General features: G+C 41.5%; 2 protein-coding genes and 1 non-coding gene across 3 annotated transcripts in view; 1 reads left to right on the top strand and 2 right to left on the bottom strand.

Annotated features, from left to right (window-relative positions):
* Positions 1 to 1,217: 1,217 nt before the first annotated feature.
* Positions 1,218 to 12,359, bottom strand: mmp17b (matrix metallopeptidase 17b). Its single transcript, XM_006803683.3, has 12 exons — positions 12,317 to 12,359; positions 8,934 to 9,128; positions 8,641 to 8,773; positions 8,388 to 8,541; positions 8,145 to 8,253; positions 7,892 to 8,069; positions 7,374 to 7,550; positions 4,184 to 4,277; positions 3,471 to 3,544; positions 3,221 to 3,370; positions 2,213 to 2,491; positions 1,218 to 2,093 (listed from the first exon to the last, which is right to left on the bottom strand). Exons 2-12 carry the CDS (start codon positions 9,060 to 9,062, stop codon positions 1,711 to 1,713), a joined length of 1,860 nt encoding a protein of 619 aa, XP_006803746.2. The 5' UTR covers positions 9,063 to 9,128; positions 12,317 to 12,359; the 3' UTR covers positions 1,218 to 1,710.
* A 4,220-nt stretch (positions 12,360 to 16,579) lies between these two features.
* Positions 16,580 to 16,651, bottom strand: trnaa-ugc (transfer RNA alanine (anticodon UGC)). Its single transcript has one exon. It is a non-coding gene; the product is annotated as a tRNA-Ala (tRNA).
* A 440-nt stretch (positions 16,652 to 17,091) lies between these two features.
* Positions 17,092 to 24,469, top strand: part of zgc:154054 (Alpha-1,3-mannosyl-glycoprotein 4-beta-N-acetylglucosaminyltransferase B-like) — a 29,461-nt gene continuing 22,083 nt past the window's right edge. The window contains exons 1-5 of the mRNA XM_087852078.1: positions 17,092 to 17,401; positions 19,976 to 20,149; positions 21,742 to 21,870; positions 21,982 to 22,115; positions 24,261 to 24,307. Coding sequence (XP_087708204.1) covers positions 17,311 to 17,401; positions 19,976 to 20,149; positions 21,742 to 21,870; positions 21,982 to 22,115; positions 24,261 to 24,307 — 575 coding nt within the window. The 5' untranslated portion in view covers positions 17,092 to 17,310. The remainder of the gene's footprint in view (positions 17,402 to 19,975; positions 20,150 to 21,741; positions 21,871 to 21,981; positions 22,116 to 24,260; positions 24,308 to 24,469) is intronic.

Here is a 24,469-nt window from a genome sequence, read left to right as displayed (position 1 = left end):
TTCTGCCATGTTTCATGTCCAAGTTTTCTTTGTTTGTCAAGTTCAAGTCATGTCTGGATCTCCTTATGTTTCCTGTTTTATTTTGAAAGAGTTTTGTGTTATGTTTAGTTTCACGTGTCCTGTCATTATGTTAATTGTCAGCTGTTTTCCCCATGTGATTCTACTTCCTTTGATCATTCCTTATGTGTATTTAGTCTGTGTGTTTCCACTCAGTCAATGTCAGATCGTCTGTTAACCTCACCACAGTTTTCATAGGTTTACTCCATTGTTTCTCTGTGTTTTCTAGTTTACTCAGTGTTCATAGTTTGTCTTAGTTTTTCACTGAGTGTCACAGCCTTTTTGTTAACACAGCGTTCATAGCCTCCTTAGTTTCCCTAGTTCCTTGTTTTTCTTCTGCAATCAGCCAATAAAGACTCGCTTTGTTTTTGAAACTACGCTTTGTCTCCACCGTGTCTGCATCTGGGTCTACCTCTTTCCTCACACCGGCGCACCTCGGCGTGACAGTTATGTGTTCAGAAGTGATTGTCTGTTCTTATTTAATTCACTTAATGTACTGAATTTACCTGCTTGCTGCATACATGCTACTACTGCACATCCACCTAATGTATATATTATATTATATAATGTCGTCGTCCCCCCCCCCCCCCCTTTTGCTCAAGTCAAGGAGCGTGTCAGGTTACATTTCATTGTGTGTTATAACTATGCATGTGACGAATAAAGAACCTTGAACCTGAAATATGTGGCAGGATAATGTTTTTAAGTTTGATAGCTGTCCTTAAGTGATGTCACCTGAGTCAGTGTCAGCTGCCCTTTGAGTTATTAAAAGTGCAAATTGGTTGGTGTACATTTACACTGCTCAAATCTGCTGCATGCTGAAGGCTACATCCATCACTGACTGCCCTGTTGGAGGTTGTGTTCAACTGCAGTAAACTTACTTTTTTTTTTTTTTTATCAAAGCCTAATTTCTTTTCCTTCTTCATAGATTTTTATCCTTATTTTTAAACAGTGTGTGCTTGCAGACTGTCACCTATGGGATGGCAATAAGAGAAATTAACCAGGAAGGTGAAATGATAAAACCACTACTTCACTTTTTGTCTGTATAAAGAGTTTAAAAGCTAAGGTGGATTTGGGGTGAACTATGCAGGTGAAACTGGTCAAACTGAAATTAAAATTTTATCAAAAATGATATTAAAAATGATCTCTTTAATTTTACCACTTAAATTTTCTAGTGTGGTGAGTGTCTGTGATGCCTGGGATAGATTAGTATTGCTGTAAAGTACGAATGTTAAAGAAAAGTAATACAGAGATCCATACATACATTTAAAACACTGATATCTGTAAATACAAACATGTCAAATTATCAGTCAGTTAATGTCTGCGTGATTATTATTATTAGTATTATTATTATTTATTATTATTGTTGTTGTTTTTGTTAATAATTGATTTTGGCAACTTCAGTCCTTCACAGATGGAACCAGTTTTCTGGTCATAACTCACAATATGACCGGATGACTGGTGGACAGGTAAATAAATATGCCTCCTGATTAAAATAGCACTCGTAATTAGCACCACTGCTACCTGAAACCAGCAGCACATTTCTAATCTCACACTCAGACAGGAGTACAGGGCGAGGATGCGAGTGCTTGTGGAAAGGTTGTACACACTCTATTTATTCTAGTAAAACCTCAGTTTTTCTTTCATTGTGCACCTTTAAACAGCTAACAGTGCCCACGTAACCTGCAGCAAGGCAGCTATCAAAAATGTCGTCCTGCCTCCCAGGGCTCCGTTTCGGCATCTGCATTTTGTCCAGATGTGTGAACCTCTGTCCAGCACCTCTTTGTGTTTAGTTCTGTCTCTGACCCGCTTTCTTTTTATCAGTTCTTCCTCCTCTCCCCGATATCTCCAACTCTCCCTGAGCTCCTCTCTTCCTCCAGGTGATGACAGTGAGAAGGAGAGGTCCTGCATCCCAGGTGAGGATGAGTCAGTGCAGCCCAGCCAGTCTGCAGCAGAGGATCGTGGGTATCCATCATGCAGTGATGAACCTGGAAACATGAACTTCCAGTAGGACTCTCCTTTAAAGAGATAGACAGAGCCTGGAGAGAAAGAAAAGAAACTTCACTGAATTTAGTCTGGTTCTAGTTAAATTAAGTCAACTTTCTCCGTTTATTTGATCCTTTAATAGAAAGATCTCACACATGAATCAGATGCTCACCATTAGTGTCTGTAGTGATTCCATTCACACCCTCTTTAAGTAGTTGTGTCCACGTGTCTCCTTGATTCTCTTGTTTGGCATCTCCAATTTTTCCCCACACAGCCCCCTCCTCCGGGTCCCAGACCAGGCCCCATCTCTCTAATGCTCCTGCTGCCTGCTCGTCATCATCATCGTTATCAGTGTCTGCTAAATCTAAGCTGACGCCCGTCCTGAGAGCAGACAGGGGCTGAGGGTAACCTTCTTGCAGAGAAAGGTCCTTGAAGAGCCAGAACTGGTGACCTGCAGCGAGACGTCACATGTAAGGTTAGTAAGTCAGTTTGATGATTCGCAGTGAAACACCATCGATTGTTTCTGTGACTGCTTTGATGTATTATTTTGTATTTACACTCTCATTTATTTTATCATTGCATGCATGTTCTAGGCAGTGGATGTCTGTTGCCAAAGAAATAAGAAGGAAAGAAAGGTTTAAAAACCTGAAGGCCAGATAAAGTTTAATAATTGGACACATCAGTTTTGATGTTGGAGAATTTGGTCCTTAACTATGCTAAAAGTATTTTGGTTATAGAAAATGTAATCTACAGTCAAACTGTAGGAGATGTTCAAAGATGCTATAGGACAGGTGCATGTAGGTCTTCTGAAAGTAGCAGGAAGTAAGTAATAATCTCATAAATCTCAACAAGTTCTGCTTTCTGAAGACATCACTATCTCTCAAACGTATCACTGCGTGCTTGAAAAGTAATCCAGGAATGGCTACAGGCAAATTTTATGAAAAAGACAATTTTGAAGAACACATTCAGTGTGCAAAATGTAAAGGCTAGAAGAGATATGAGCTAAAAAAGAAACCTCATGTCAATCAATTGTTACAGAAATAAAGAAATAAGGAATCTTCTTTGATTTTTTTAAACAGTTTTAGTAACAATTTTAGCCAGCTATGGTGCGTAATCTGCACTGACTGTTGTGGCCTTTTCACCGTTTTACCCCTCTCACAGGTAGGTTACTGTACTGTACCACTGATAAAGATGATAGCATGATCCGAGCGCCTCTCCAGCACAGCTTGAAGATGAAGCAGGTCAGGGGGCAGACCCCTCCACAACCTCCTTACTGAAGAACCGCGCCCCGACACCAAGCCTCCGCCATTGACCCTCCACATCATCTGACCTGAAGCAATGACCCAATGAAAATAATGAATTGTGGTATCCTGTTACTATAGATACATCTTCCATAGTTAAACAACATTTATAAAAATCTGTTTTCAGACCTTTGAAGAAGAAAGTCTCTCCTCGAATCTTTGCCACAGCATCAAAACTGGTGTTGCAGTGATCTATGGAGGGGCTGAAGGACAGAAGCACACAGGGATACTTGTTAAAGGAATGTCAGGCTTTCATCTGGTTAACAGTAGACAGCACAGCCATACTCTTTGTCCTCAGATGGTAACTAATGTCTGTCTGTTGCGACTGTTTCAGACGGAGCTTGCTAGCATTAGCTGTTAACTTAGCACTGTAAACATTTTCCTGTTTACAAAATCTATCTATTGTTTATCTAGCTTGTTTATGTAAATATCTTTGGTGGCTGAAATTAAATTTAAAATCTTAATACTGATATTAGATGATTTTGCAAAACTATGGAAGAAAAGAAGCACACAGCATATTTATGACAAAGAGTTTTTGTCTTCTTCTGTCCGTGTGAACGTCCCTTCCCCCGTTTGGCTTTTATGGGATCTAGACCGTCTACTGCTCTGCTCCTCGCCTCTGGAATTCCATCTCGCCAGACATTCAGACTCTCTCCATCTTCACATCCCATCTCAAAACACGCCCCTTTAAATTGGTTTAATTCCTCATCCTGTCACATGAATCCTCTGCTTTTGATTTTTTTATAGTCTTATCATTTTATTTATTCTTAAATGTATTATTATTAATAATGATAATATTAATATGATTGCTATTAACAGAAAAATCTCTCAGTAAATCATACCCATGCCTATGATGATGCTGATGATGATGGCCTCTGTGGTGCAACTCTGTGGTGATACGAGGAGCCTCCGTAGGCAGCAGCTTGTTCATTTGACCTAAATCAAAAATCACAACAATTTAAATTAACAAGCTATAAAAAAACCCCCCAAAATTCCCCCTCTGCCCCTGTGGAGAAGTACCAAGGGCTCAGAGAAGAGCCCTTGGTACTTCTTGAGCTTCTCGATTGTTGCTGTCATTCAGTATCGCTACGTCTATTACTACAGCCGTCTTCCTCTGCTTGTCTACCACTAGTGTCCCTGTTGGTTAGCCATCGCCATTTTAAACACACTGTGGTGCCAGACCCTCGTGTTCATCAGTTGAACAGTATTGTACTGCAGAAAGTAGTGTGTTGCTACAAAAATGGTGAGAAAATGGCAACTAACAATGGAAGAGAAATAATATCATAACACTTATAAATGTAGGTCTGTCCTACAGTGAGTACAGTTTCCTTCACATCAAACACACTCAGAAACAAACTGACAGGAAGAGGTCTGCAGACCCAAAGACACGACTGAATCAGAGGACATGTTTCTGAGAGTTAACAGCTTGTGCAATAGGCGGCTCACAGGACAACAGCTTCAAGCAGCTTAATAGTGGCTGTAGTGAGCAAGTCTCAGTTTCAGCTGTGAAGAGAAACTTCGAGCTGCAGGAAGAAAGCCATCAGTAAGATTTCAGGATAAGACAAAGACTACTGAGGACTGGAGGAAGGTATTATTATTTTGATGAATCAAAATTTGAACTCTTCGGTTCATCACACAGCTCTATGTACGCCGTCAAGTAGGTGAAAGGATGGTTCCACAGTGTGTGTCATCAACTGTCAAACATGGAGGAGGAAGTGTGATAGTCTGAGTGACAGGCTCCCTGAACCAAAACAGATACCATGCAGTACCCTGTGGTATGGACCTAGTTGGTCAGGGGCTCATCCTACAGCAAGATAATGACCCAAAACATAAGTCCAAGCTGTGCCAGAACTACCTCAGGAAAAAGAACAAGATGGTGATGGCCAGCACAGTCTCCAGACTTAAACCCCATTTAACTGGACACAAACGTAGATTCTCAATGGAAAAATTTAGCCAATGCAGAAATGCCTCAAATCTGCTTCTATCTAAAGGGCAGCAGCCAGTGATAGATATAAAAAGTCTTGCAGCACTATATGGGTCCATAGGAAAACGTCATTCTTGACCTCTGCAAACACTTCCCTGCTGAGTTAATGGTGATCCATTTTGGGTTATACTGACTGGTTCTTCAATGCTCCTTCTGCAGTTGGCTCCATGCACCACTAAAGTGGCCCACCTGACAGTCTAAGAACCACTGCAGGTTGGTGGGACACAGCCAGAGCTACTGTCACTTCCAGTGTGTCACACATGCTTGGTTAAGCCCAGCCTACTTCCCATTATTGTGTGATGATTACTCGTTTAGCTTCATTTTAGAAGGTTAGTACAACACAGTTCAATGTCCCAAACTATTGCCACAGTATTTGGTAACCAAGTATTTTACAGAAAGGCTTGTTTCCTCTCCAGCGTGCTTCATATTGTGAAATTATTCATTTATAAACTACGTGTCAGACGATAGTTTTGCATTTCACTTAAAACCACAGATACAATTTCATATCATATCTGTGGCAAAGATAAGTTTAACTTCTAGGAGCCACAGACCTTTGTATAAAATGTTGTGCCAATGAATAATATATTTTACATGTTCATTAGTTTAAGTACCAAACATTAAAAAATGGATCGTGGTTAGTAAATTTTCACAATGACAAATTGTTAAACCCAAGATGCAAATACAGTTAATGAACCTGGAACGACACTGAGTGGAAGGATGTATTTTTTGGAACATGTGGGCAGAAGCTTGAATATCCACAGACACAGCGGTTTGCCTGTCAAGCATTCATGACATTATGCAAAAGCAAAATGAACTGAGAAATTTAAGAATGGTTTCCGAGCAACAGCGCAGTCAGACATTTCCTCGTTTTTATATTTTACAATATGAGGCTTTCACGAGAGTCTTCACTGAATGTGGAGGCTAAAGCTGTGAAGAAACTAAATTCTGTCCTTCCTCAATCCGGTCGTTAAGTGATGACGTGACGAATCCTACTTCAGGGCCTAAAGTAGTCTGCGTTTATTATGGCTTTTGTGTTGTTAACATGTTTAATGTTTTGTATTTTCTTCTATTTAATCTCAAAAAGCTCCTAAAACAGTCAATGATCACTGTTGACCTCCCTCGGCTTTTATTACCGCTAATCATTCATTTAAGCTCAGTTTTTAAAACCTTAGGATGTAACTACAGCCCAGCCCATGCAGCAGTATATGAATGACTAACCTCGTATTGTGGATGGATTATCTCAGTTGTTCTCCTGGCTGAAGTTTGGTCCTTTTACAGCATCCTGCCATGCGATTACATTTGTTCCTGACCACCGAGAACACTCACGTTAACTTTTATCGAGTGGAAAAAAAGTTAGCATGTTTATATTATGCTAACATAGCTGTGTCGCTAGCGGTCACGTAGCACATCATTATATACCAGCTAGCCAAACTTCAGTAACCCTACAAACGTCACTGCTGTTTAGTTTTCTGTCTTCATTTATGTTGGAAGTGATAACAGAGCTGTACGTTTGAATTTGTTTCCAAAACCCCGCAGTCAGGACATGCTATATTGTATTTACATAGAAGCTAGCGAGCTAACTTCCTGCTAACTTCTAACTCCGTTAAATGTCATAAATTCTGTTTTCATGGATGCCTGGATGTTAAACTCAATTGTTACACCTGGTAGAGCAGAACGCTGATCATTTTATTAAAGATGAAAGACAGTTTTTCAACTCTCAGTAATGCCATAGTGATCGTTTGATATATGGACCTGCAGCGGAGTTTAGGCCCAGACACGGCTAATGACGTCAGACTTAACGACCGGATAAACACACCAGAGGTCAGACCAGGGAGCTATTTCACAGCTGTCTTCATTCATCCTTTAAACTGCACTTCAGTTTTTATCCTTTTACATCATTTTTAAAGTATTTTAAATTCTTGATATTGAAACTTTATATTATCCTATGTGTGCTAATACTGAAATTTTACATTCAGTCTAGTTTACACATCCTCACACATCAACTATAATCAATATTAATGATTAAATCATGGTGTGAGAAGCTTCACCATAGAGCTGAGTGATGTGCTCCAGGTCTTGGGGTCCCAGGCGGTAGTGGAGAGGGTCTCCAACAGGACCCAGGTAGTATGGCCTCATGACTGAGTGACGGGATGAGGAATGAGGAAGGCCCAGTGCGTGGCCAAACTCATGAACCAGCACTGTGAACAGGTCGGTACCCTCAGAGACTGGGAAGGACACAGAAGAGGAGGAACAGAAAACAAAATGATGACCTGATTAGAAGAAGAAGATAAACAAGTCATGGTTTACTGGTATAGTATGGCCATAGACTGTATGGAGGTAGCATTGTGGTCCAAAGCTCACTGGTTTTGACTCAGTGTTATTGTTTTGACCACTGCCATTTGGCAACTTTGGAGCAAGAAGGGACCATAATTTGACAGAAGTGTGGAGCACTGAGTTACCGCCTAGCACTGTCAAGCTTGGTCACCAAGCTGCATTAATCTACACCATGTGAAGACAAAAGACTAATAAAAGGTTAGACTTTTATGTTTTTGAAGTGTTGTTCTACCTGGCTGTCTGAATGCCCACTCTTCCTCCGCATCCAAATGAACTACTCCCGCCCGGGCTGGGTCTGAGGGGAAGAAAGCGTGGCCTACTGCTCCACCTGCCCCATCAAAGGGATAGTCATCACCATGGTAACCATGGAAGAAGTCTACCCGCAGGTCAGCTGCATCCGGACTGCCCACCTGGAAACAGAATGAATGAAACTCATCGACTGTGTGACTTTGGCTAGTTCTAGTCAAAAGTGGCATCTGACAAACCTCATGGAACTCCAGTGGCGTTGGCTCGGCCCACACTCTTAAAGCGTAGAAGATAAGTGAGCGAATTGTTTCCCGAGACAGATGAGAAGAGGAGGGATATGACTGCAACCTGACGAGGTAAGATAGACGCAAAGACCTCACCGAGTGGCAGATACTTCACCAAGCACAGCTTACTGACAATAGGAAGCCGTTGTGAATTACTACATCGAACTGATCACAGTCTCCTCGCAAATTTGATCCCACCTCCAGTTGATGTTCCCGCGCGTCCACATGGAGACAGCCCATCTTCTCCGCCTCCTCATATTTATTTTCTCTTGGTTGGCCGATAGTATGGATGATTCCTCCTGGTCTGGTAGTGAGCAGCGTGGCGTGTTCATCACCGCCATTGTCTCCTCATCTGGACACCAGAGAACAGACTTTATCCAATCACACAAAGAACACTAGATTTGAGAAGCAGCATAAACATCTTTTTACAGACACCATCTGTATTCCTCACCTACAACTCCGCTGTCTTTTAGGCCTGCAAACCTTTGCATGGCCCTCACAGCATTGGTGACACCTGTCCAAGCCTGCAGCTGACCGGTGGAAGGGTCTGAGGGTGGGAGGTAACCATACTTCATCAGCCAATCCTAAAAAAAGGGGGTAAATGATCTCTTTAACGGGGTGTTCTTCTTCCATTTCTATCCTGCAGTCCTGTATCTATATTATATATAAAGCTCACTACCAATGTAATATATGAGAGAGTTGGTAAAGATATTATTAATTTCCCATCAATAGTTGTATGGTTACCACAAGTTTGGAGCTCTCATCTTCAGTGGGTGTCACTGGTGCAGAGGATGGTGACAGAGTCACACTAGCAGCACAAGTTGTTTGCATCCAGCCACAGCTCAAGCAGAGGAAAGTCATATACATCTTCATCTTGATTACATGTTTTTGGAACAGAATATTCAGTGGAAAGCAGTATTTTCAGTGTGTGGAAATCCACTGCAAATGAAGCAAAGTTGTGTTAAAACATTAAAGACAACGATACAGACAGGGCAGCAAAAAACCCTAAAGCCCGACATTTAAAGAGTTTTCCTTAAGTTATCCAAAATAAACAAAGTATTTTAACATTTTGCACAGTGGTACAGAGGGTGCCTTGACACGGACACAAGGTCTGGTGCAGTGGTTAGTTCTGTCACCTCACAGCAGTCACAGAAGTTTGCATTCTTTGCCATTATTAAAATAGAAAAAACACTATATTCATTTGTGTCCTCTGTGAAGGACATGAACCTCTACATCAACCAGAATCTATGCGATCTGAGTCCTACTGTGGTCCTACTGGGCTTTTATTGATATAAATGGTAAATGGCCTGTATTTGTATAGCACTTTTACTAGTCCCGCCTAGGGACCCCAAAGCGCTCTATACATCCAGTCATCCACCCATTCACTCTCACATTCACACACTGGTGGAGGCAAGCTACAGTTGTAGCCACAGCTGCCCTGGGGCAGACTGACAGAAGCGAGGCTGCCATATCACGCCTTCGGCCCTTCTGGCCAACACCAGTAGGCGGTAGGTGAAGTGTCTTGCCCAAGGACACAACGACCGAGACTGTCCGAGCCGGGGCTCGAACCGGCAACCTTCCGATTACAAGGCGAACTCCCAACTCTTGAGCCACGATCGCCCCATGCCACATTTTTGGGGATTGGGCTAATAGAGTAATAACAGAGTTCTTTTCCAAATGAAAAGGCATTGGAGTTTCCACATTTCAGGTTAAGTGATATGATATACAGGGGTATAAAGCACCTTGAGGTGACTATTGTTGTGATTTGGCGCTATGTAAATAAAATTGAATTAAATTTAATATTATAATGAAACCTCAAATCGTTTCTTCAATATTAGATTGTTATCTTCAATTTAGTAGAATTTCAGAAATGTGCAGTAATGTTAACACTTTTGAAAGAGAACTTTTATTCAGTGTCCTTTGTAGTGGACAGAGGAATTACTAACTCTGATTTCACCCAGTTTGTATGCAGGGAGTCAGACGAATAGCTGTCCCGGGATGGTGAAAGGTCAGAGGACCCACTGGTATGTTCTTTGACAAAGTGACTGCACTCATCTTCCATTATGCATAAGAAGCAATGTGTACGCTAAGCCTTGGAAGTTTTTTCATTAGAGTTCAACTCTGAAACTCTGAAACTGGAATTGGGTAGAAAGACTTTTTAATGAGAAAACAGATCAACTACAAACCAGAGGGAGGAGCTCGTCTCTTAAAATTGAAAGCATCATTCAGCATATCTGTATATCTGACATGACCCGGTGTATAACTCAGCATTTGGCAGTCAATCAAAGTCACGAGTCATCTTTATGTCTCGGATGAGAAAGAAAGAATGTCCTCTGGCTGGTGATGCAACAAGGCTGCATTAATGAGCAGAGACCAACTAAAACCTTTTTCTGGGTCTCAGAAGGATACAAAGGTGAGTACATTACATTTGCATGAAATATAAGAGAATAATGCCTGTCCCAGTGTGCTTCACATCCACCACCATCATCATAGTCCCAAAGAGGACAGCTGCCTGCATGACTACTGCCCATGGCGCTCAATCATCATGAAGGTTATTCATGACGTCTCTGGATGCTGTGCAATTTGCACTCCAGTCTAACAGATCCACTAAAGAGTTATTGGTAATCTGACATGCCCGGTGTGCTGATGTGTCAACATCATTTTTTGGTCGATATAGTTACACAGGCTACAGACTGGATTGAAGGTCTGCTGTGCACTGGCCCTACAAGCACTGACAGCAGCCCATCCATTCATTTTTATCGGTGGCACTAGATTACCCAATCAAATCTCTTCATGCAACCAGCCCTTCCCAACCTTCCCTGTGTGGTGATGCACGTCCTGTGGCTACTTTTGCTGCTGCTAGAAAGTAAAGTGCAAAAACTGTCACAGAAGAACAGGAAGCACACTGTGACACTCCATGTCACAATAGCACGGACGCGTTAAAGCAGTGAGTCAAAGAAGCTGATGGGAAACGTAGTATATTCCCACAGGGTCGAGAAACCTACCAGATTCAATCACGAGATGGACGAGAATTACCATAAAATACAGAGGGGAGGGCATTGTGCCCTGCCGTATAGGACACTGCTAGATATGTGTGTGCCCATGTCAATCAGAAGATGCCTCCATTAATTAAGTTAGAGGGTGTACCATTTCAGTTAGAGCACTGGGGCAGAGAAGGAGGGCGGAAGGATGAATGGAGGACAAGGCAGCTTTAAAGTAATGAGATTAAAGCAGCCACAAGAGTAGAGGTCGAAGGTCAAAGGAGCCGACTGTCAGAAAGAACATTCTGAATTAAACAAGCTGGAATGAACATTAGAGGAACTGCTTTGGTGGCAAATCACGTTGCATCAAAGCAGTTGATCAGGAAAAGTTCATGCTCTAAAATGTAAGTGCATACATTTTTGTCTTAACCCCAAAGCTGACTTATTTTTGCATTTCACAGCGTTTGACTAGTTAAAGCTGCATTCAGGACTTTTTATGTTTCTTATTTGGTCTGTTGGGGGCAACAAATCAAGTTGTGTTAATAAAGGTGAAAAACGTGGTGTCATTTCAGCCTCTTGCAGGGACAAAGACACAGTAGCATTTATTTGGAGTTCTATGTCTGGTTGAGTCCAGCTATACAAATATCTGCCAACAAGCGCATATCAGGTCAGTTTTAACTTCTTATATTACTGGAAATTACGATTATAATTGCGATTTGGCTGTTTCTAATATTACTGTTTGATTTTAAGTAGTGACTTGGGTCACAGGGATCACAGGATTTCCCCCCCTCATTTTTACATTTAGGAAAAGGTTAGGAAGCATTTCAGAAGATACAGAATAATCAGTCTTATTTAGAGGCCTCATTTTTGTGGCTGATCAAAATCTTCTGATTAGACTTATCTGTAATCCTGACTGAAGTCAGGCTTTAAATGAAAAACAGAGTTTGAAGGAATTCGAGCAGTGGTATTGGCACAGCTATACAGTAATTCAGGCTGTGCACATGTAATATCGTCACCATCTGACAATGAAACCTAACATCTCACACCACCGACCACGACACATTCATTCATTACACTAACTCCAAATTTAGTCTGAAAGCTGAATCAAAGCAAGTTAAAGATGAGAAAAGTGCTTTTAACACTTACCTCCCTCCTGCTCTGCATTCTGCTTCTCCCTGCTCTCTCTTCATTTGCCACAATGGGAACAGATGGGTCCTTTCTATCCTCCTGCTCGTTTCCTCAGAGCCTGACTCCTAACCCCCACCCCCTACCCCACCCACTGCCACAGCAGCATGACAAATGGAGAGTTTCATCTTTGCAGAAATATCTTCCTTCCTTTATCCTGAGATTGTGCCTTGGTTTTTCCCAACTTGTTTTTCCTCCTATCAGTCAGTTATTTGCCCACAGTACACAATTTATGAACAAAGAATAAATACTCTGTGAGTGCAGAATGCAACATTTGACTCGTGCAGGATTAGTGATGCACAGTAAAGATGGATTTAGACACATGTTTGTGTGCCTTTGCATGTGTGCAACATCTGCATGTGTGCAACATCTGCATGTTTATGTGTATCTTCTCTCATGATGACATTTTTACACACAATCCTCTTAACATGAGGATTAAAACAAAACCAAGACAGACAGATTTGTGGCTCCCTCTCGTTCTGCTGCAGCTTTTTCCTTGTGTTTCTTCTTTGTGTTAATCCACTGAACTGGTGGAGGGGTGGTCTCATGTTGGCCTCTTTCTTTAAATGCAGCTGATATCCCACTGTTCATGTCAATGCAAAAAGCATGATCTGCACTAAGCCATGTTCTCCATATTCTTGTCAATGCTATTTCTTCCATTGGTGAGTCCCCTTCATATTAACCCTGCACCATCCTGCTGGGATCATGAAGCTCAATCTAATCTGGTCTTTCTCTGCTGAGAGAAAAAAGCTGCAACTAGAAACACACGTAGGACTAATGCAGTGTGTTTTCAGGAAACCTGATTCCTGTTATGTGTGTCTGTAGCAGAACAGGCAGATCCAGTGACGGACTGATGCTCAGGACTGACAGTTCTCTGCTCTTTGACTTCAATTTCTTAGACTGAAGTACATTTGTCACAGGTGTGCTGACACACAGGATGCATAGCCAGCAGTGATGGTGCATGTCATTCATGATGTTCATGAACATCATTAGTGGCCTATCCCTGTGAGTCTACAGCTGCCCTCACTGTAGGGGCCAAATGTTCAGGCCTAACTAGCATTAGTCAAATGCTCATTTCAGGCTCCTTTTGAACCGTCTCATGTAAACTGTTACACTTGCTTTATGCTTTCTGTTGCTTTCTGTGCTCACTTCACCGTAAAGTCAAGCAGTGTTTTCCATGGGAACCATTAAGTAATTTAAAAAGACAGCTGCTTACCCTTCATTCTAATTTGTGTTGTACAGTTATCTCATTCTTAACTTAATTTTTTATATTTTATTTTATTTTATTCCTTCCTGGTTAAATTGACCCTTTTTTATTTTCATATTTATTTATTTCCTATCTTATTCATAGCCTTTTCTTTTTTTCTTTAGGTCACGAGCAGTTGTCCAAGCATTTCACTGCATATCGTACTGTGTATGACTGTGTATGTGACAAATAAAAATTTGAATTTGAATTTGAATTTGAATTTGAATTTGCTGATGAATTACTGTAACAACTTCACAACAATTTTCATCTCTGTCTTCACCAGAACCTGTTGGTCTTCATGGGTCCTGGGTTATATGTGTGTGTTTATGTCATTTTTCTGGGTATTTAATTATAAAAATTATAGCAAAGACTGAGTGTATTGTCCCCCTGGTGTACAAGTACACTAAGAACATGACTCATGACCCAAGAGAACCAAGTCACTCCCTCATCTAACTCATCACTCTTCTGCACTTCCATGGGTTCAACTTCTGCTCGCATCCTCACACACCTATGTGATCTCACTAATGCTCAAGGATCGCAGCCATTAATGAGCACATTGAGCAATGTCAACTCGGACAGTATTCCTGGTCAAACACTGGCCAGTCAACCAGTTTTTGTGACTGAACGTTCCACCCAACAGTGAATCCGCTTTCAAAGACCTTTACCTCTCATTACTATAAAGATAGTAAAATGTTTTACTAATTATTTTTCCCTTTCTTTGTTGAACAAAATGTCCTTCTCTGCGTCTTTTATTGCAATACGATAAACTAGGCCGGTGTGCAGCGTGGAAACTTTTCGACCAATAAATTTGGTGTGATGCAAATTTTGTGTAAACTGCAAATAAGAGTGCAGTTGCATGTAAGACATGCTGAGGAATGCAGTTGTTTTTAGGATAGTACCACAGCAGAACAAGAAGACATTTAAACTGAAGTCAACACCGTCAGGAGAGGACAATAACTCACATTCCTAATGGATCCTGTCTCTGTTTTAAATTGTGGACAGCTTCTGGCTTTGAAAAGTTGCCTTGAACCTGCGTTCTTTTTAATTACCAGCAGGGGGTTAGCTACTGTGGCAGCCAAAAGAATTCTGCTTGTATAGACCTACAGGGGAAAACAACGCTAGGCTCCTTTATTCTATGATCTCAGATACTTTCCTGGAGGGCTCATGGCTTCAGTTGCTTGTTTCAAGGTTACTGAGTACATCATGAAGCTGATTTTGTAAAATATGGTCTCCTTTAGCTGCTACAGTATATGAGAGTGCACTGTCTGTGATATCCACTTCTAAAAAGCTAAGATCACAGTACAGCAACTGTTCTAGTCCTGGTTAGTTACAGCATATGGTACTCCAGCTTAAAACACTTTTGCAGTCAGAAACATTACCATATATATTTCCATACAGGGATAAACATGTGGATAATAACAAAAATAGTCAGATTTTAAACTTTTTATTCCTTGTGTGTTTTTGTTCACTGTTTAAGGGGTAAATGAAAACTGCTCCTCAGTCACCGTGACAACAGCCTATTTCCCGATAAATGCAGCTGCTGGGAGGTGTCAAAGGTCACTGTGGGGTAATGGGTGATGGATGACGGGTGGGGGGATCTTGGTAAATATGTGAATGGGGCTGTGTGTGGTTCATAGTGACAGAAATGGCCCTTTTTGGTGTGCATGGTGTCTCTGTTAACTTGTCTGAATGAGCCTTTCTGAAGCGCTGCACACATGGGATCGCTCTGAACACATCTGTGCTGCAGTGGGACTGATGTTCTAAAGGCCATGTGATTATTTTGAAGCTCAAGTTGTTAAAAGACAATATATTGTTTCAGTATCCATGATATTAACAGACATGAAGTCAGGGTGTCCGCAGCTGATTACCTTATGATGGAATATGCCATTAGCCTGAGGTCAGGCTACACTGTATGGCGCTAACAATGGCCAGCCGTACCGCTGGTCCTGATGGAGTTGACCTGGTGATCTGATGGTGGCAAACCCCAAACAGAGCTGTGGGTGGAGGAGAGGTCATGACCACAAAGAAGGCAGTGTGAAGAGTGATTACTAATGTAGATGTCAGAACTGAGATCATCAGACTTTATGAAACTCACAACAAAGTTAACTTGATATTTCATGTAAATCTTTCTTAAATTCATAACAGGATAAAATCATTACTTGGTTCAACAATGACACTGCTGTCGCACATGCTGTGTTGCCAGTCTTGAATGCATTTGGCTACGGATGCATTTTCTATTGCCCTGAGTGTTCTCTCTGTTCCAGTAAAGGTGATGATGGTGATGAAAACTACGGGAACCTTTTTCTGACAAATCATTTTGTTCTGAATTTCTTGCACAGGTGGATCTCATGATATGTAAAGTGGGCAGTGGTGTGGTTGTCCATACTGCTGACTCAGAGCAAGAAGATTTTGAAGAAGGTTTTGCTCCATTCTCCATGCCCTCTCTGTGCCGAGTGGTGCATGGATTCTCTCCAGGTAATCCGTCTTCCTCCAGCAGTCCAAAGACAGGCATGAGTTTGGTTAATCGGTGATCCCCCCACTTAGAATAAATGGATGGTAGGAAAGAAGTCTCAAAGGAATCGGATTGAGCAGGTAGGACACAATGACAAAAATATAATTGTTCTCTACAACCTAAAATCGTCTTTAAAATATGGGAAACGGGGATATGTCATCTAACGGAAACAGTCACTTCCTGCACTTTGTATTTTGTCTCAGACATCAATTAAAATATCTACTTTAAAATAAATAATTAACTTAATTTTACTTTGAAATCTTCCTGCTTTTGTTTTGAACATCATACTAACAGTGCTTTCAAACACAGAGTAACTAGTGCATTTGGCAAACTAGTCGCTCAACCATAAAACGAGATATATATTACTAATTGCTACTTTTTTAAAATTAGAAAATTTGACTCGGATACAGAATCCAACTGTCAATTTATGAATTTATTTAAAAAAAAAAAAAAAAAAAAAAGACGCTGGAGATGCCGGGGATTGAACCCGGGGCCTCATACATGCAAAGCATGCGCTCTACCACTGAGCTACATCCCCACACGAGCGGTGGCTGACACCGTAGCCTATATAAACATGGCACGTTTCGTACTGTTATATTCTCCACGTAAGCATAGATTGTCAGTGGTAACTTTCCGTACCGGTCACTTAAAAGGACTTACACAGGCTACCTTGAAGTACACGTTTCCTTAACCATACTGCGAACTACGAAACACGTGATACTAAAAATGTGCTGCCTACTAAAACTTGGGCTAAGGTTTATTCCTCATGCTAAACCTGAAATATTACATAAAGAGATAGTAAGACTTTCGATTGCTACTATTTATTTTATTGTTCTGGGGTTTCCTGTCATAGACCGGTTCGTCCGAGGCTGTGAACGCCATGACACGACCAGCAGGTGTCGCTGTTGGCCGTGCGTGCCTACAACACGTTAGATTGTGCTCTCCGAGAATTTCACAGCGTTTTGTCAGGAACTGTCATCATGCGACCGTGTAACAACGTTTTCAACATGCGGAAAAGCATAAAAGCGGACACGCGTAGATGCTTGGCTTTGACGTAGGCTAGAATCACAGTTGTGACCATTCACTAAGCGTTTCTTCTAACTTACCTGCATTTACCTGGTCCGCTCACATCCACCTGTTGTCCCATCGGCGGCAAGTAGGCACACAAAGACGGTGGGACTGTGAGTGAGGAATGAAATGAGGTTTTACCCCTATAAGTTAGCATGTCTCTTGGCGTTCGGGTGTTTTGTGTCGGTTACTTGGATTAAATCGATTCCCAGTGATGAAGGTGAGTGTACCTGCTTTTACTTTTCACATGCTGACTCAAACGGAAACTTTATACTCATCTGCTGTTTATTCTCATGGAAACAGAAAATACCGCAGGGTTAAAGTTCGCGTCACAGCGTCGCATGGGCAACTTTTACATATGGTATTTTTATGTTTTTATTTATTTTTACAAATTATTAGCATAACCTTCTCGATAGTCGGGCGACGGTCTCTCTGTATACAACACTATCTGTTTCACATGGAGTACAAACGTCTTATTGAAGAGGCTGTGGGAAATGTTGTTTCCTAAGAAAAAAATGAAAGTTATACCGGTTATAAAGTCTTTCCCTAACGTCATAACATCACCGTGTGAGTTTTAGTAGTAAGCCAACACACCCACCATACAGTTCTGATGTAGGTAAAAATGTATATCGGCCTGCTTTTTCACTCTGTTCTTCTTTATCAGCCTCATTCCGAGCTCTTGTATTTTATTGCGAATGACTTTGTTTATCTTTTAAGTACAAATACTTATTTTACCTGGTAAAGAGAAGGGAGTAAAGACCTAGCAAGCTGAAACACAGTTTTAATGAAACCAACAGTTTTATTGAAAATATAATATTGACATGATTAATAAGGCACTGCAGCTCAGACAACACACATCTTAACATAACAGCGAAAGCACAGGTATCTTCACAGCTGGGCTCCTCTCAGCTGCTGTCCTGGCTTATTGGGACGCTTGATGGAAATGAGCCATTGTCATTAGGCGTGTCCTTTTTCCTCCTTACCTTGACACAGTTTTATTAATAGTGGGATAGTAGTTTAAAACCGGAAGTTAATACTAGAACATTAATTTGGTATATTTTGAGTTATTTGAGGATTTTTTTTGACATATTGAAGCTGTGCAGGTAAATGTTCTATCATAAATACTCCAATAACTGTAGAAACCATCAAATCTGCTGCAATGCTGGTGAGCTCTCATACCAGAGCTTTCATCTTAATGCCAGAGCCACACCTGTGAAGTTGGGTAGCTGCATTTTACATTGTTGTGAAGGTATTGTGTTGACAAAACCCGCCCACAGAAAAGCAGACTTATATGGCTAGCTATAGAAAAGCTAAATGGAAAGGCACATACAGAGTGCTCTTCTAATCAATTTGAGCACCTGATGTGCTTTCTTACTACAAGCCTGCATTACAACAATGCCTAAACAAAGTCTTATATGAGATTTTTATCCGTGAAGTTGAGCTTTCGTAGGAATACTAATTAGGGATGGGTATCATCCCTAATTGCCTTGGTGGGTTGCGGAGTATGGGGGTGCCTGCAGGGGTCAGCGGGGGAGCTGGCCCCTTCCCTCCCCATCTCCAGCTGCCTCCCTCTTCCCGCTCCACCATAATCACCCACACATGCAGGGCCTTGGGGTAAAGGTGTGTCACCAGGGTGCAGGGGAGGCACCCCCACCCTCTACCTCTTCACCCACCCCCCGTCCCCTTCTGGTTGCCTGTGCCTCAATTTTATTCCACAACTTAGATATTCACATTACTCACACTCTCATAACACATACGTATAGGACCTTGGGGGCACAGCAAGCTATCAAATACGGTGCATTTCTTGGCTTTTTAAAAAAACGCTATGCGTCGGCAGGTGTTTCATCAGATACGAGGTGTTACCTCCTTTGACAGTATCACAGTATCACCTTAAAGCACTTGTTGCAGGCTGCTGAGTTTGCATCTTTTGCTGTGAAGTACAGCCAGACCTTTGATCGCTTCGCCTTGGTCATTTTAAATCTGTAGCTCTGCTCTAAAAGAGCGTACGTACCTGGGCCCGCCTACTACGCTTGCAATGGTAAAATGATTGGCTAGAATCCAAAGTGTGTGACATCTCAGGAAAAAAAGCACCGAAATGTGCGCTGCTTTTCGGTCTGGTTACTACCATTTATGTCAGAACCCAGCACCCATCCCTAATACTAATGTGACCCCAAGAGCCTCTACAGCTTAGGAAAACTCAAAGTCATTCATGCATTAAAAAAAAATTGATTGTTGAACGTGTAACATGTCCTTTCAAAAGTAATCAACTGTCATTTATAAAAGTGGCAGATAAAAGCACAAAGTGTGAACTGATTACATGAAAATGTTCCGTGAGTGAACGTTGATGTCGGAGAGTTGAAAGCAGTTGAACAAAGAGATTGGAGTGATTGAAAACAAGAATGTCTTCAAGTGCTGCAGACGGTGTCTGCACTACAAATAGAGCTTCCTGGTGTATAAACAGAGAGAGAAGCGTCTGTTAGAAACATGAACGTCATTGGGAAAACAAAAATATGGGAAGATGCTGAAATGCCAGCTCCCAAGCAAAGATGACAAAAGCTTACTGATTCCAACTTCTTTGAAGATTTGCATATTTATTTGTTTTCTGTGGTCATTCAGATAAAATAAGGAAAGTTGACTCAAGTTAGGCTTTCCACCATCTGAAGGGACATATCTGCTTAAGGTGGGCGGTTATTATGGAATGATGTGACTTTAAGTTAGAAATTAAGCCGATAAGCAGTCAGTTTGCTGACAACTAGTGTGTCTTAACACTTTAAACTTTGCTGTATGCATCCAGGTTCAACAGTGGTGCCTGACCTGCGGATCCTGTACAAGCGTCTGCTGCTGGCCGAGGAGCTGGGGGGGCAGGTTAGTCAGGATCTCAGCAGCCTCCTGGAACAGCTAAAGAACCTTTCCAAAACTGGCAACGACACCTATCTTTACTCTGTCCACAACTGGACAGGCTTCAAAGGTGGGTAGCAGAGAACCCAGCACTAGTTGTTTTTATGACTTTGAATAAAGGCAAATGTCTTTGGAAATGCACCATAAGAGCAAGATATTAGAAACAAAAAAGATAACTACGTGGATACACTAAACAGCATCAACAGACCTAAAGCTGAAAACACTGAACACAGTCCATGCTGGACAGCATGTACTGACCAATGCTATTCACCACTCACTGGGAAGCATTCTTTTATGTGTAAGGCAACACTGGACTCGACTTTAAACACAGATTTCTTAACTTTGTAATAAGAATGATAAAAAACAATAAAAAAGACAATCGTGGTGCTAAAGTTCTACAGCATCTTTGAACTTGCCAAGGCCTGTTCATTTCTTATTAGTGATCACGATTGACTCAAACTGGCAGTTCGTTCAACTGCACTGTTTGATGGCACTCATTGGACTGAATAGTAGGCCAAGTAACTCAGCGAAGATCTAAGGGGAAAAATTGTTGTTTGGAAGATCTGTTGGAGACATTTTTAAGCAACTGGAGATTCCAAGGTCGTGAATTCAAACAACTGTAAGTTGGTACAGATTATTCAGTTGGAAGAAGACCCAAAGTGTCACTCTCAGATGAGAGGAAATTGGTTCAGAACAACTCAGAGGCCAACGAGGCTCAAGCCTGCCAAACTGAAGTTAGTTTTATATTGCTGTGGACTGAGGGCGTGCCAACCAAGAAAAAAGGCCTCTGCTCTAAAACTGATCCCTTCAAGCTTGACTGGAATTTGCAGCTTGCGCTATCTGGCTGTAATGACAAAGGTATGTTTGGAGGAGTAAAGGTGAGGCTTTCAAACCTAAACACTGAAGCCAAATGTGAAGCATGGTGGTGACAGTTCCATGTTTTGGGGCTTTTTTGACACCAGTGGTAGTGGAACATTGCACAAAGTGGACGGAACAATGAAGGAGGACTAGCTCTAAATTCTTTAACGTAATATCAGATGAAGAGCTAGTTGATTGAAACTTGGACACAATTAAATGTTCAAACAGGACAAACACACAGCAAAGCTGCTTTTAGAACTGAAGCAGGCTAACATTATTCTTTCAGAGTGGCCTTTCCACAGCCCTGATCTCAACCCTATTGAAACTTTGTAAATGTTTCTTAAAATGCCAGTGTTCATGCAGTGGTGAATACTCAGTATTTCTAGGATTTCTCTGAATCTGGTTAATTCAATTGGTGTTTTTTGGCTTAATGAAGAAAAAAAAGTCACAACAGAGACCTCTAGCTGAAACTGTACTTTGTTTAAGCATTTCCACACAATCAAAACAAATGTGGACCTAAGTCATTTGACTTGTAAAACATAAGATCATCCAGGTTTCTCTCTGTGTAATGTATCACGGGCAGTTTATCCACAGAAGTTGCAGTTGATGGTTGACACAGGAGCACAGGTCTCAAATTTTGTCTGTCTGCCATAATTCATATTTATTTAGTTTCCTGTATGTATAGGAAACAAAATACATATGAAAGTTAATCATATATTTTTACCTGGCCTATTAGCATGTTGTGTGCTAACTGTGCTAACTATAACACCACATGCCTCTATCCCTTTTTCTTTGTGTTTACAGAAACAGAAAAGCAACCTACAGGCTTGAAAACATTCCTTCAGCCCAATATTTACATTTTCATGCCCCACCTCAGACACCATCCGGGCAGCCTTGTGCCTAATGTAGTGCTGGGACAGGGACGTCGTGGAGGTATGAAGCCCTCACATTTAATAAAAATGCACAGCCCTACTATTCAATGAATCTTGGTAGGATAATATATATATATGTATTTCTCTGGTTCTCTATCCTGTCATCTCTCAGTGTCCATGGTGCTCGGCATTCCCACTGTGAAGCGTGACAAGCAAAGTTACCTGGTCAACACGCTTAGCTCTCTGCTATTTAGCCTGACTTCATCACAGTGCCAGGATCTCCTCATCATCGTCTTTGTTGCTGAGGTTACACACACACACACACACACACACACACACACACACACAGTCAGTGCTCGTGCAAGCTAGCATCAGCCAAAACAGATATGAGACATGCATATAATTCTGTATAGTTCTGTATTATATGTATGTCATGGAACAGTATTATAAAACATACATAATGAATATTAGTAATATGCCAGACACTCATATAATGAAGCTACCGGTGCGTGTGGTGTAGTTAAATTCTAGCTGGCTAACTGCCCGTAAATTTGCTGTTACTCTACAAAACAAATGTAAGTTATTTATATCTTTGCTTTGGATCATTGGATCATTTCCTGCTAGACACAGTGTAGTTTATATTAAACACAAGTTACTAAGAAGAGTTATGTTAGCCAGTGAAGTAATTTGTCCTGCTATATAACTTTAATTTCTGCTGGGATGCAATTATGCTAAGGTCTGTGAAGGTTCTCAGTCATCCAGGTCATCGTAGTCAAAGGAGCTTGCAAAGAAAAGCGTCTGGACTTCTTTGAGTTGCTTGAAGACGTTTCACCTTCATCCTAGAAGCTTCTTCAGTTCTAAGGTCAAATGGTGGAGAGTCCCAGATTTAAACCTAGTGGGAGTTTCCCCCCACAGAGGGACAAAAGGACCCCCTGATGATCCTCTAATCGCCTGAGCCAAGGTGTGGAACTGGGTGTGGGTCCCAATCAGCCAGAGTTTCGGGTGAGTTCATTGTGAAACCTGGCCCCACCTTATCATGCGAAATCCTGAGGTCAGATGGCCCAGGATGTGAATGGGCGTTAAGGCGTCTGGGAAGGGATCTCAACAGAACAGAGGCGGTGGTTTACGACACCAACTGTCTGCCATCTATAATCCAGTTTTGAGATCCCTTCCCAGTGGGCGTTAAGGCGTCTGGGAAGGGATCTCAACAGAACAGAGGCGGTGGTTTACGACACCAACTGTCTGCCATCTATAATCCAGTTTTGAGATCCCTTCCCAGACGCCTTAACGCCCACTCACATCCTGGGCCATCTGACCTCAGGATTTCGCATGATAAGGTGGGGCCAGGTTTCACAATGAACTCACCTGAAACTCTGGCTGATTGGGACCCACACCCAGTTTCACACCTTGGCTCAGGCGATTAGAGGATCATCAGGGGGTCCTTTTGTCCCTCTGTGGGGGGACACTCCCACTAGGTTTATATCTGGGACTCTCCACCATTTGACCTTAGAACTGAAGAAGCTTCTCGGATGAGAGGTGAAACGTCTTCAAGTAACTTAAAGAAGTCCAGACGCTTTTCTTTGCAAGCTCCTTTGACAATTATGCTAAGGTATAGTTAGCCAGCTACATGTAACTTAGCTACGGTGCATTCATGTGGTGGTGGTTAATTTATAAAGTTAGCTGATAACTTTAAAAAACAACCACCAAATCTCAAGCACAGTGGTAAAAGTTTCACGTTGTGGGGATGTTGTTTTCCCCTCTCACTCAGATGGGCTTCATTGGATTAAAGTTGTGTTTTTTCCTTTCCAGCTTATGCTAGCTAATTTTAGCTTGCCTATAATAAATTCCTTGATATGCAGTGTAGCAGCTGGCTTGGCTTACCTAAGGCACATCCGTGTTTGTTCAATTGCATGTCATAAATTATAATAAATCATAAATAAATACCATAAATAAGTATTAAGGACCAGAATGACCTTTGCTTCCTTCTTTGCTCCCACATGCTGATTTGCGTATTGGGTGAGATGTGACACACAGCTGTTACACAGTGCCACTAAAGAACTTTTTCTGATGTCAGTCTGACTCACTGAGAGTGCTCTTGCATGTGGACTATAATGTGCTGTTTGCTAAACATCTGAGAGAAAGGACACATGAACACCTAACGACTTTCATACCTGCTCATCTTTGGGGTTTTCTTTTATTGTTTTTTTTTTTTTGTGAGTAACAAAAACTATAAACAGGAACACAACAAATCTTTATCAACCCCCAAAACTGAAACTGATAATATGTCTGGCCTTCAAAGGACTTACACAGTTATAGTCTCAGTCTGTAAGAGCACCAGCGTGTATTCATTGTTGCAAAAGCCTCGAGGAGCTCAAGTTTAATATTAACTCGGTCAAATATGCCCCCCCTCCCCATCACTGACCCAGTCCTGTCTCTCTCTCTGTCTTTCAGACAAACTTAGACTATGTGAACAGTGTAGCAGAGACCATCATGAAGAAGTAAGTGAGCTAGATTGCCTCCCATGGGGCAGTTTCTCTGTTATATCAGTGTTCACGTTAGACTTAAGTTTCATGCTCTTTATTGCTTGCAGCACCTTTCTTTCTGTAAGTGTATAAAAAATAAGATGTTTATTGTTACAGTAGGATTGTATTGCATGTGGG

Source organism: Neolamprologus brichardi, chromosome 2 (genome assembly GCF_056152115.1).
Source record: "Neolamprologus brichardi isolate AB-2024 chromosome 2, ASM5615211v1, whole genome shotgun sequence".
In the NCBI taxonomy this organism is placed as follows: domain Eukaryota; kingdom Metazoa; phylum Chordata; class Actinopteri; order Cichliformes; family Cichlidae; genus Neolamprologus; species Neolamprologus brichardi.
This window is presented reverse-complemented; position numbering and strand designations above follow the sequence as displayed.